Source organism: Mytilus californianus, unplaced genomic scaffold (genome assembly GCF_021869535.1).
Source record: "Mytilus californianus isolate M0D057914Y unplaced genomic scaffold, xbMytCali1.0.p SCAF_8, whole genome shotgun sequence".
NCBI lineage: Eukaryota > Metazoa > Mollusca > Bivalvia > Mytilida > Mytilidae > Mytilus > Mytilus californianus.
Window position 1 is genome coordinate 19,941,336 of NW_026262734.1, and position 13,595 is coordinate 19,954,930.

Here is a 13,595-nt window from a genome sequence, read left to right on the forward strand (position 1 = left end):
GATCAGGTATTGTCTGAACACAATCCTATCACAGTCTGCTGTACCGCATTGCAAACGGCTTTGTATGGACTTAATCGTATTGTGTTCTGTAATTGCCGAATTTCGTATTAATAACAGAACTGTTCAGGAACGGTTTCGGCAAAGACGGCTCGCATTCGGCAAGATCTGAATGCAATCTGGACTCAATCGGCAAAAAAACAGCAATGTCAAATTTCTCCAGATCATGCTTGTTCTACAGGACACCGTCCAGAAAACACAGAACATTGTTACGATTTTGATCCGATATCGCAGAATCTGTCACGACATAGTCACTGTTTTAATCCGACTAGACAAAATCTGCTAAGTTTTCCCGAATGTTACGGGACGCACCTAACTGTCGGGGTGCTTGGCCAACCTCTCTGGCCCATTCCCGATCCTTAAGAATCTGCTACGAACGTATTCGACTGCGTTCAGACAATGAACAGACATTCCAGATCATTCAGGATAGTAATCCGTCTTTTTCACCTTTTGTGTCCCAGCGCTGTCTGATCTCAAACGGAAGCCATAATCGGAACTGTGTGAACGCCGCATTAAAGACAGATGCACCATGACCCGATATAACCCCCTCAGACATCCTGGCTACCGACCGCTCAGGATCTGTAATTCGCTGTAAGAGGATAGGAAAAAATGAGTCAAACACCGATGGCAAAAGCAAAACGTATAAAGGGAGGTCACTTGTACCCAGTTTTTGTGTTTTTATATAATTATCTTCAAAAAGCAAAACAGATTAGTAAGAGAAAATCTAATAAGTTGTCATGACCGAAATTATTTATGGATGCCTTATGAGTATAGAAACCGTTTTGGAAGAACATACGAAGAGAGTAGTACAAAACAGGATAGTTCCTACTCATATCTGTAACCTTGTCAATAAGTACATTTTTAAAAACATTTGGGTAATGTTTGTATATATGTAATGAAAGATTGACGAATTTGGATCACTGTAGAATCCTCATTAAAAGTGTCTTATGAATTAGAAGAAAAAATAATAATTAAAATAAGGGGGCATATTTTCCTTGATGTTCAGAAAAGAAGTACCTATTTTTTTTGTGCTACAAAACTAATGTGAATTTCCAACCCAAGTGAGGATAAGGCATAGTTTTGACATGAAATGACTACCACTTTGTTTGAACTTAAGACAAGTTACTCATATACAAATAAGGAGATGTAGTATGATTGCAAATGAGACAACTATCCACCAAAGTTCAAATGAAGTTGATGTAAGCAATTATAGGCAACCGTACGGCCTTCAACAATGAGAAAAACCCACGAATGCTTGAACTTGCAAATTTTTAACATAGAAAACAATGGGACTTTGAATTGGTTGTTCTATTCCTTATATAGAAAGCGTTGCCCCTACATTAAAATGTATATCCATTATTGTGACTTTGCAGCTATTACTAGTATATAGATAGTGAGAAACTGTACACAGCACAAATGATCAGCAAACCAAGACATGCAATATACCAACATGATAAACATTGTCAATCAGCTCTATTTAGGAGATATTGTCCTTAATTTTTGCGTTTTGTGGTATTATCTTGAAAACTATAATTGATATCACAAAATGATGAGTCGAGGCTTTTCAAACTAATTTTACAGTATGTTATTTATATGTTATGCTGTTACGCCACTGTCCCAGGTTAAGAAGAGGGTTGAGCTCTCACGAATATGGTTAACTCTTCCATATTTCATATGTGCCTTTCCTAAGTCAAGAGCCTGTATTGCAGTGGTTGTCGTTGGTTGCTGTCCGTCATTTGTTTTTGGTTCACTGTTTTTTTGCATAAATAAAGCGGTTAGTTTTCTCTCAGTTTAAATTCTTTTACATTTTGTCGTGCCGAAGCCTTTTCTAACTTACTATACGGTTTAAATGAGTTTTGCTAATTGTTGAAGTTCGTATAGATGTCTCATTGGTGCTCATGTCGCATCTCCTTATTTTTATATTGCTGATTTTGAAGTCGTTTCGTACAGATTAAAAAAAAAATATTAATGACTTTTAATTATTGCTATTTACTATGTAAAACAAAGTTCAAAATGTTTTTTTTGATAACGTAACTATATTAATCGCTATCAAAAATGTAAAATTGAGATAGATAAATTTAAGAAAAATGTGACGTAAATACCAAATAGATTCGAAATGAATAAAACAAAATAGCAGATTGGAACATTTCATTACAGACTTTGAATTTCTATATTCCCAAATCTGAAAATTATAATTACGAGTTATAAACTTCATTTCTAAACTACAGATTTTATTTACAAATTTTAGATTTGTCATCAACGATCTCAAAAATTCGTTATAACAAACTCATTTCGTTAAAAAGAATTAAAAAATCTGTTAAAACATTTTTGTATAATTGACGAAAGCATGATGAAGCATTTGTATAGAATAAAGAGATGTAATTAATGACTTATTCAAGGCCTAGACGTGTTCCATATTTTCATACGATGATTAAATTGGTTAACGTCTTTTAAAATATGTTAGACGACTTCTCTTCTTCAAATTACTGAGCCCAAGTTTTAAAACTGTCTGAACACAATCGTTGATTTATTATGTACCCACAGTTTGCATCATGTTATTATCGTCACCTTTTGTTAAATATGATATCTGCTATGGTCTACAACGTACTTGATATACGAAGACTCATGCATATTTGATGAAGTACTATTATTGAAACAGAATGTCCTTTTAAACGATCTGATAAATTATGTCGTAACTACTTTATGCAGAGTAACATCTGATTAAATTATAAAGTCCTCTGGCTACCTGGTAAGTATTCCATCCGTAACCACCGTATGTCTTAACTTTTAAGGACAGTATAAATACATCTTACACTTCACTTTTGGGTTCTTTAGCTTTGTAAGTCTACTGCATTAGGATGTTTGTTTTCGCTAGTTTGTTTATCTCATTGCCACTAGTGGCTTTCTGTGGTACCGGTAAGCATTTAACATTTGATCTTTTTGAAAATTTTAAGCAATGCATACTATTGAATTGAAAATTTATAACCTGCTAACTGATTGCATATACATTCTAACATAATTAAATGACAGTTTTTATGTTAATTTGGTGAATTAATGAATCGAATACTATTAGTTTAATTTGTTTTTGTCATTATTTTTAAAAAATCTTGATCGAAGTACTATTTATTTGATTTTAGAAAGACAAAAAAAACAAAAGGAGTAAACCATTCAAACAGTCTACATTTTCTCGGGATAAACACTATTTTATTCAACCTTTATTAAAACACAACATTTTTTTCTTCAGTAACACACATGAACCTGTTTTGACTTATTTTGAAACAAACTTTATTTTTATTCACTTTCCTCCTGAAACAAATTATTTTTCGAAAAAAATTTAGAATTGAACATTTTTTTTTAAATATGCTTCATGCCCCACTTCCTAAAAGACATATATTCGGAGCCTTAATTTTCAGACTTTTTTAATACTGTTTGGTCACTATTACTGAATTCATCGTGCACCCTATGAGTGGTGCTTCAATTTTGCTTTAACCAATGTACATTAAGAAAACTTGTCAAATGAAGTTCGCCGTTTATTAATTTGCACTTTCTATACTTGAACATTGCATAACGCCGTGTTTGTTTTTTTTTTGTTTTTTTTTTTAAATTTTAATATAATTGGTATTTCTCTTTCCCTTCATAAGAGATCATATATATATATTTAACATAATTTACATATTTAATAATCCAGATAGATATTAACTATTATTATATGTTTAACTTCATACGTTTGGTTAATATTTAATAGTAATTTACATAAAGAAATACGGTACAACAATTTTCCTTTATAATAACTTGATTTTAAATAACATGACTTTCCGACTATCTTTACTATAATTTATGACGGCGTCCGGATATGCACATGATATGTGCATGCACATTTGCAAATAAAATCGGAAAATGCATGAATTAATCATTTAATTTAGATCTAAACATTTCATTTCATAATACATGTTTTAATCACAGTATATATCTTAAAGTTTTTAAGGACATGTATACTAAACCATAAGTTGCCATCATGATACGACAGTCCCCATAAATTAATTTGAGGAATTTACATTTTGACGATTGTCTCTCATTAAAGAAATTTAACTAGTCGTCATGTACACTGTTTCACTATGCACACGACTGTGAATAGGCTTAAATTGTATTCTCTTGGATTTATTTTAAGCTTGGATTTCACAGTTGTAAATGCTGGTGCTACGTGTACAGGTATGGAATTTAATCTACTCATCAGAACTCTTTCAACTTGATCAATTACATGTAGTATAGTATTGAAGGAGAGTTTTATTGTGATGTTGGGAATACGTCAATTAACATGACGAAGACAATATAACAACTTTGGTGTAGAGAAATATTAATAGATACGTTTCTGTTGATGGTAACTATTAGATATATCATGTATATATATATATATCGAAATTTTTGACATGTTCTGTTTTCTCTAAAAATAATTGCAATACAAGTCTGACCGACCGTGCGAGACCCTCATGGGTAGTCAAGGTCGTTAAATAACCCCAAGTAGTATTACAGTGTGATTGAAATATACAGATCCTTTGTTCATTCTTTGCTTTTAAGATGGTATCTGTATAGAAGTATAGTCATCCCTGAACTTGTCCCGACAATCAGTAAAACCCGTCGGTTGTGCGGGATGTTTAAATATGCACACATCTCCGAACAAGAGGCCGTTTAATCCGAAAGATTAATAAGAAATTAATGAGAGTACAATAAGCTTGCATTCTACTAAGCATTTTGGAAAAATAAAAGAAAAACTATAATAAGATTATTCTGAAGTTAAGAAAATTGCTTCTTTAAGAAGCCTTTTTCATTTTGGGGCCTTTTATAGCCGACTATACGGTATGGGTTTCTCTCATTGTTGAAGGCCGTACGGTTGCATATAATTGCTTACATCTACTTTAAACTTTGGTGGATAGTTGTCTCATTGGCAATCATTACACATCTCCTTAGTTTTGTAGTGAACCTTCAACATGATTCTAAAATGAAATAACAGATCGTTCTCAGTTTTTCATTGATATTCTATCCTTGTAGGTTCTGTTTGGGAATACACTGGAATCCATGGTGAGTTTATATAAATGATTATCATTTACTATACTATCAAATTGAAAATATCTTACTTTTCATCTTGAATCAAAATATACAAATATGGAACTTTGAAGATTCTTATTTTTACGTTGATATATTACTTAAGGATATTATTTTTCTTTTTTCTAAACTATACGACATTGATTAAAGATAAACTTGGGTAAAAATAAGATACATGTAAAATTTAGATTGATAAAGAGCAAAATAAACTTTATAATCTTAGTTTGTATAATCTCCTTTCACCAAACAAAATTTATGAGTATAATTTTTGAATGTTTATAAAATCTATGGTAATATTTCACCAATCAGGTCCCTCCCACTGGCATGAAGAGTATCCAGATTGTGCTGGAGTGATGCAATCACCTGTTGCCATTGAAACGAAAAAAGCAACATATGACGTCAGCCTGCTGCAGTTTGGATTCAAGGGATTTTCTGAACTGGTGGATGCAAACATGACAATGAAAAACAATGGACACACTGGTGAGACATTCATTTAAATATGACTGTGATGTGGAAATATTATTATGTTATTATATACATGTACTTAGTTGTAAATATAAGTAAATTGTACGTGTAATACAAGCATTGACAATCCGATACCAGTCACGGTTGCACAGGCTTTACAAAAACCGCAAAATCTGCATAACGTCATGTAAAGCGAAAAAAAAAACGTTAACTTTATAATTAAGCACATAATTAAGATACACAACACCATATCAACCCTCGACTAAATTAGAATGCTAATTTTTTATGCTGTCACTCTTTCTCATCGTGACCATACTAGAGTAGGTTTTGAGTTCTGGCTAAACGCTCTCTAAAGATTAAAAAATATATCGAATTAATACGCACGAGTTGAAAACAAAATCTTGCACGTAATCTTACATATACATATATGTTTAAACCTGAAGTTGTCGCTGAATACCAAGGGGAACTTTTGATGTAAATTCTACTTCAATTTGAGAAACAATTGTAACGTTCTTTTTGTTGATTGATTTCTATCGTTTATTGTATATAGTTTCAACTAAGTGTATGAAATATCCTTTAATTTTATATTAAATCAACTATTATCGATTTCAAATGACTTGTAAAAACAAACTTCCCCACACCCAAAAGAACCAAAAAAAAAAAATACGCTTACATTTCTGGAATACATGTATGCTGTACCTATTTGTACAATTTCACATAATAAATGTCTGTTGTTTTAGTTCAAGTAGACATTGTGGATACGTCATTGAGAACACATGGAGGTGGAGTGACTGGTGGATACAAGCCTGTACAATTTCATTTCCATTGGGGAGCAGACAATACCAAAGGCTCTGAACATGTTATTGACAACCACCATTACCCGATGGAGGTCGGTGCTTTATATTATAATTTCATATACTGCTTCAAAGTGCAGTTTAGAAAATAAGACTAAATTGAAACACAATAGGCAAACCCACAACACCATGCAAGAAAAAAATGCAATACTAAAGTTCAACTCCTTCATTTATCCTGCGATATCAGCCGAGATACCCCATGGTTTTGTCAAGGTCCGTGTTGTTTAGTCTTAAATTTATACGTTGTGTGTTGTAGACTTTTGTCTTTTTGTCGTGTTTACGTTTTTTTGCCATAGCATTGTCAGTTTGTTTTCAAATTATGAGTTTGAACGTCCCCTTGGTATCTTTCGTCTTTGTTTTATAATGTTGAGTTTCAGATCTGCATGGCAAAAAGTAAAATAACAAAAATACCGAACTCCAAGGAAAATTCAAATCGAAAAGTCCCAAATGGTAAAATTAAAAGCTCAAACACATCAAACGAATGGAAAACAACTGTCATATTCCTGACTTGGTACAGGCATTTCCTCATGTAGAAAATGGTGGATTAAACCTTGTTTTATAGCTAGTTAAACGTCTCACTTGTAAGACAGTCGCGTACAATTCCATTATATTGAAAACAATGTGTGAACAAAACAAACAGACATAATAGGTAAACCTGTCAAAAATGGGGGTACAGCAGTCAATATTTTGTTATAATCTGCAATAACTTCCTGTTTGACGAACCTTACAGAATTCTCAGATTTGTTATTTAGGAAAATTAATCATTGATACTTTATCAGGCCTATAACTTTGTTTTGTACTACTGATTTTCAGATTTGCTCGGCAGTCACTTTATATTTGACCATACTTTGAAGTTTGAATGAATATTTATCCAGGAAAATGCTTGAAGTGCAACAAATTTTGCGTATTAATTTACATTTTTTTTCTACACTTTAAAATTTACATTATATAATGATATTAATTTGTGTATAGTATCTGCCATAATAACTGTACTTGTAACAAAATATAACTTTTATGAAATTAACAATATTTCAGATGCATATAGTCCATTACTCGGATAGGTTCCAGAAGATCGAAGATGCTATTGATAAACCAGATGGTCTTTTGGTCTTGGGATTTTTCTTTCAGGTAAATCTTGGCAAGTTTGAAATGAATATGAGTATTAACCATGGTTTCAGGTAAATCTTGGCAAGTTTGAAATGAATATGAGTATTAACCATGGTTTTTTCAATATTTAGTGGTACTGCTAATGTGAGGCTCGAGGTGGGGTTTAAAAAACAGAGCACAATAGACAATAAAATAAAGAATCGTACACAATCTGTAAATTTTCAGATTAGACGGATCTTATTGAGTCTTAAAACATCTTCGACCATGAAAACATGTCTCTCATTTGTTGAGACGCAAACACATCGTATTGGCCAACTAAGGCAACAACGTTATACATAACAACTCATTTTCAAAAGAAAACTAAGTCTTGTTAATACGTACGTACTCATAAGCAAAATGGAATCAAATGCAAAAATATTTGAAAAGCGCATTTACTCAATTTGTTTGATACTTCTTTATGGTGTTTTTTTTTCACCTTAAGTTTATATAATCAATGTCACTACAAATTCAAATGGCGGTAATGTAGTTTTGTTTTGTTTTTGTTTTGTTTTTTTTCAATTCGTAAATATTTGTCTCATAAAGTATCACATTAAATTGATAATTATAACGGATTAACATATGTTTTACAATTCACACGTATTCTTCAATGTTTTCTTCAAGTCCCACAAACCCTGTCTCCGCTGAATTGACCCTCTTTGTTGCATGGCATTGAAGGCTTTGCGCATGAATTATTTGTGTTATTTCTTACTTGACATACTCTTTTTACAATTTCAGATTGGACCACATAACATACACTTTGCAGAAGTATTTAACTACCTTGAAAACGTTGCACATAAAGGTAATTAGAAAACCCATTTGAGATCGATGTGTTTTACAGCTGCCTAAGTCATTTTTTTGAAATTGATAACTAGTAAATATAAAAACAAATTAAAGGAAAATACTACACTGGCAGTGGCTCCTTCCCAATTGAAAATAGATACAAGTACTGAGTTGAATTTGTTCATCTATTTCAAATATAAGATTTTAAGATAAAAGCACTTGTTCTTTTGTACGACCCACTGACAAAATGTGGGAGACGAACTATAACGAACTTAAAAAACGTCTGAACAATTGCGTGTGATGCTAGAGGCAAAACAAAATATAATCTAAGGTGCATGTATAGATGAAATCTAACTGTTCGTTCGCGCGGAAAGCGTGATAATTTTGTACATTTCTGTCTTCGGGCATTGTGAATATTCAATAACTTATTGTAGCGAAAGATATGTCTCTTGTATGCTTTTTTTTTTAAACGCTTGATGAGCTAAAGATACGGCATTTTTTAAACTCTATTTATTTTGACTTTGTGAGAATTTCTAAAGACAAATACATTGTTGTGATATATATATACAATGCATCTCCAACGTCCTTTATATGACATTTTAGTTGTCATGATAATCAGCATTTATATTCACATCGGTGTCGCCCAAAGCTCCGAAAACATAATCAAGAAGAACAACTGAATTGCAACACTGCAGCTTAACTTGACTCTGTGACGTCACACGTCAACTAATATGTGTTTTCAACAACACCTTCGATTAGTCAAAGGAAAAAGTAGAACGTCTAATTTACCTGTACATGTATATAATACTGTTTCAAATATACATACATGATGCATAATTAAACACGATTTTATCTTTTATTGCAGCAATAAGGCTTTTTCTTATTATTTAAACCATGTCGGTACATTTGTTTCATGATAAAAAAAATACTACATATATTTTTCTTAAACAAATAAAGACCCCCCTCCAAGGTTCTATTTGTAGCTAATTTACTGAATAATCGAAAATACATAGTAATGTAAATCCCACTGTCATATTTTCATGGGAATATAACATTGAGTTTTGATTCCTCATGCTATATTTTGTAGATGACACTGCCGAAATCCCGCCAGTAGTGATGGAGCGACTGGTACCCATAGATTTAATACACTATTATAGATACAGAGGAAGTCTCACTACACCTCCATGTTATGAGAGTGTTGTTTGGACTGTTTTTACACAACCAATAACAATTTCTAATGAGCAGGTACTACATCTATCATTGTATTGTTTTATTATATAATAGTAAAATTTATATTAAAACACGTTTTAACTTAAGGAATTTGAATCCAAATGGCTAAGAAAAATTAAATGTAAACTACAAACATTAGTGATGGTAATGAATTCGTTTGTTTTACGTCCAGTGTCAAATATTACACGCATATTCAGGACAAGATCAAGATATTGTGATATGAAAATAATCATTACTTTGTACTAGACAGACATACTGAACCAGATACTCAATGTGCTAATTCACATGGTAAAAGTCGACAGTAAGGCATGTTCTTACTCTGACCAGTTTTTGCTCTTACTCCTAAATGCTGCATGGTTAGTGTAAAAACAAAAAATACCATGTTTTTGTTTGACGCAGCCGAGGGTCGAACCAACGACCAGCCACACTTGAAGTTAGCAAGATTTTGAGGAATTGGAACACATTCCTGGAACTACATGTTCAGTTGCTAAATAAATTGTATTATTAAAAAAATACAAACAAATTAACCAAAATCATACAATTATGATTGAATAAAATTATATTGTGATGTCCAATTTAAGAAGAGATAAATAAACTGAATATGAAGAAAATTACTGCTAATAAACCCGTGTTTGTTCCAAGTTGTATTGTGAAATAGCAGAATAGAGAATAATTGATCCCCTTTTAAGTGTTTAATGAAAAAATATAGAAAGGAGTAGGTGTGATAATGCCTCTTTTGACGACAGGAACTGTCAGAACTAGTACTGCTTCCATTAATTTGACGACGAACAGTAGCCAATGCAAGTACATTATGTATATACCAACAATTGTATTAGAATTTGAGTATAATTTCATTCAGGAATGTTTTTGTTCTAATTTTAGATGGATGAGTTTAGAAATAAAATAAAGAAGACAACGGTAAACGATACTCACGAAGAAAAGCTGGTTGATGATTTTAGGCCCATTCAACAGCTGAATGGAAGAAACGTTTATTCAAGTTTTCTTACTGAGAAGTCTTCTACCCAAGCACCATCTCCACACACTGTTCAATCTATAAACGTTGTCTGTAAGCACTCACATGACGATACAAACAATGCAATCATCCCAAATTTATCTCTGTTTTTAATTTTTATAAGTATGTTGACCAGTGGTTTTACATGTGGTCACTAGATAGGAAATTTATATATAACAAAATCTTATACAATGAAATCCAGAGACTAATTACATCTATTGATATTGAATATGTTCAATGATATTTTTCATTTAACTAAATAAGCATAATATATGTGACATTTATCATTAGTTGTTGCTTTTAATCAAAAAAGAGATAAGATCTAGAGAAAACCATTGAGAAGCCTGACTGTGATACTGTATTATTGACTCTTCCATTTTACCTTTTTTTTACTCTAAAGTGCTTTTTACTTTTCATTACTAGATTAAAGCATGTAAAGCATTGTTTTGTTTATGTTTTGAAATGTCATAGTAGTTACACCAAAGGTTTATCACAACATGATGACTGTGCATATTTAGTGCTAAGATGATGTGGGAAATGCAAAAAAATATATATTTTTATAATTAAATGTAGACTGTATACAAAGAATTCATGCATATATTAAGGAAAAGACAAAGAATTCAAAGTTGACATCAATAATTGAAATGCATTTCATGTAGTACATGCAGACTCCAGTTGATAAGAAATCAAATTAAATTTGTTTAAAGTGTTCAATGTATTTTGTCACGTCTATTTTTTACTAAAATTTTAATAAAAGTATTTTTCATAGTCATGTTTTAGATATTGGAACTTGACATCAGTCAATTTATTTCACTTATCTATGCTTTGAAAGAAATGAAAGCAAGTTTAACAGAACAGATCATAAATGCTTGAAAATAGAAAGGAGAAGGTATGATAAGAACCATTATTTGGACCCCGAAATTGCAGAACAAGTACACTACACAAGCCCTTAAAAATATATTAATTTCATTTCTCCTTAATTGGTTATTTCCATTCACGGAAAATATTATTGCACATGTCTTTATTACGACATTTTATTTTATGAATGAGTTTTGAGCTCCTTAAAATCTATATCATTATTAATACCAGAGGGTCTGGTAGGGGGTCCTTCATTTCTTTACTCTTTAACTTTTTAAACAATTTTTGTTTATTGTTTGTTTATTTTTGGCCCTATTCTCCATTATTAATATTTCAGCAATCAATTATTTTGTTTTCTTTATTTTTGTGCTTATTTTTCCCTATTATTTATTTTATTTTGCTCTTTATTCTGCACGTTTTGTCCATTATTCTGTAAACCCCTTCCAGACCCTCATACCACTGGATTGTTCGTACTGCTGGTAAACTATTAGTTCCCGGGGATACCATCAGCACGATGGTTTTCCAAACCTTTAATTTTGAGCATTGGGAATGAAGGTAATAAAATGAACAAGACTAGTGTCGTGCGCATGGAAACTGGTATCACTCTTCTTTGCTTTTATATCCGTTCGCTCTATGAATGTCTCAATGATTTACATCTAGTTGGGAGACCAGGATAAACAGACGTAATCACCTTATCTTTCGTCTTCATTATTGATCTAAGGATTGGATTATTTGATACACCGATGTTGCCCATTTATAAGTTTTAACAACAAAACTTTCACCCTTTAGCTTGCTCTACGTTTGACTTGAAGTATAAAACCTAGACCTTATCAAAAACCAAGACAAGAACTTAACGAAATCCACATAATTCACGCCAAATCCACAATTTGGCGCCTTGTAAAAGAAAGATAGTACTTTAACTCTGATCCTAATTTATTGTCCATGCATAAGGAATAAAATCACTAATTCATAGCCCCATTGCTTTTTCAAGCATTAATGACTACTTTGTCTTAAGTTCAAATAAAGTGGCAGTCATTTCATGTCACTACTAAATTATACCTTATCCTGACTCGTACTATAAAATTCAACATATATTACCCCTAATTACATATTAGAGCACACTGGTTCCCGGAAGTTTGGTAGTACAAAAGTAGGTACTTTTGATCTGAACAACAGGGCAAATGTGCCCTCCTATCATAATTTCATATATTTTTTTTTATTATTCGAAATAAACAACCAACAAGGGTTCTACAGTGATCCAATGTCCTTATGCTTTCATTTGATACCAAATTGTTTCTAGATATTTTACTTATTGACAAAGTTATAGCTATGCGTAGGAGCTATTTTGTTTAAAATATGTACTTCTTTCTTTCTAACCGGGCCCGAATTAGTTGTTCTATACTGTAATTATGAAATTTTGAAATTTTAACAAAGTCCGCAGAAGCTAAGCATTTCATGGAGCAACATTCTTATAATTTTGACAAAGATATATTTTGCTTCTTAATTGAATAGGAGATTCAGGAAAAAAATGAATAACAACGATTAATTTAGATTTATTCAATAAAGCAAAGTCTGTAGTTAGACGGGAAAAACACTTTTAGTCTAACACAGTATGGCCTACGAACAGCCAGGCCTATTCCGACTGTTCATTCACTTGTATTATAGTCAAAAGCAACGACAATCTAGCGGTGCTCAGATGCTTCCAATATTTTAAGCTCTAAAACTATGTTTATTTCAATGTTTGACGAGCTTCCAGTGACTTACTTTACTAAGGTATACACGAATCAGTGTTCTGGTAAAGAATAATTGGTAAAGGAGCACATTTGCACGGTCTGAAAATCGACGACTTGATAATCCTTACAGATAACACATTGAATCAATTAATGTATTTTTGCTTGATTTATGGTATTTGTTGGTTTTTCAAAGCTTTTTCCAGTAGTTTAAAATGATTTTGTCGCATTCAAAGTATTGTTTTTCTTTCAGAAAATCAAATATGGCTAGGACAGAACTATTTTGAGCTAGCTAGAACACCGTGACATACACATGCACGAACGTTAACGGGTTCTAACTTTACAAACTTCTTTCCGTAATTA

At 31.9% G+C, this 13,595-nt stretch overlaps 1 protein-coding gene across 1 annotated transcript; it reads left to right on the forward strand.

Annotated features, from left to right (window-relative positions):
• Positions 1–2,840: 2,840 nt before the first annotated feature.
• On the forward strand, positions 2,841–11,412 carry LOC127710943 (carbonic anhydrase 2-like). Its single transcript, XM_052216900.1, has 8 exons — positions 2,841–2,973; positions 5,104–5,133; positions 5,467–5,637; positions 6,363–6,511; positions 7,512–7,604; positions 8,358–8,421; positions 9,490–9,647; positions 10,515–11,412. The coding sequence occupies exons 1-8, from the start codon at positions 2,916–2,918 to the stop codon at positions 10,800–10,802; spliced, it is 1,011 nt and encodes a 336-aa protein (XP_052072860.1). The 5' UTR covers positions 2,841–2,915; the 3' UTR covers positions 10,803–11,412.
• Positions 11,413–13,595: the final 2,183 nt, after the last annotated feature.

Excerpts from the sequence above, each read along its gene's own strand:
- LOC127710943 (XM_052216900.1), top strand. The coding sequence starts at position 2,916 with ATGTTTGTTTTCGCTAGTTTGTTTATCTCATTGCCACTAGTGGCTTTC. Across the intron at positions 2,974-5,103 it reads AGTGGCTTTCTGTGGTACCG|GTTCTGTTTGGGAATACACT; the intron begins GTAAGCATTTAA and ends CTATCCTTGTAG. Across the intron at positions 6,512-7,511 it reads ACCACCATTACCCGATGGAG|ATGCATATAGTCCATTACTC; the intron begins GTCGGTGCTTTA and ends ACAATATTTCAG.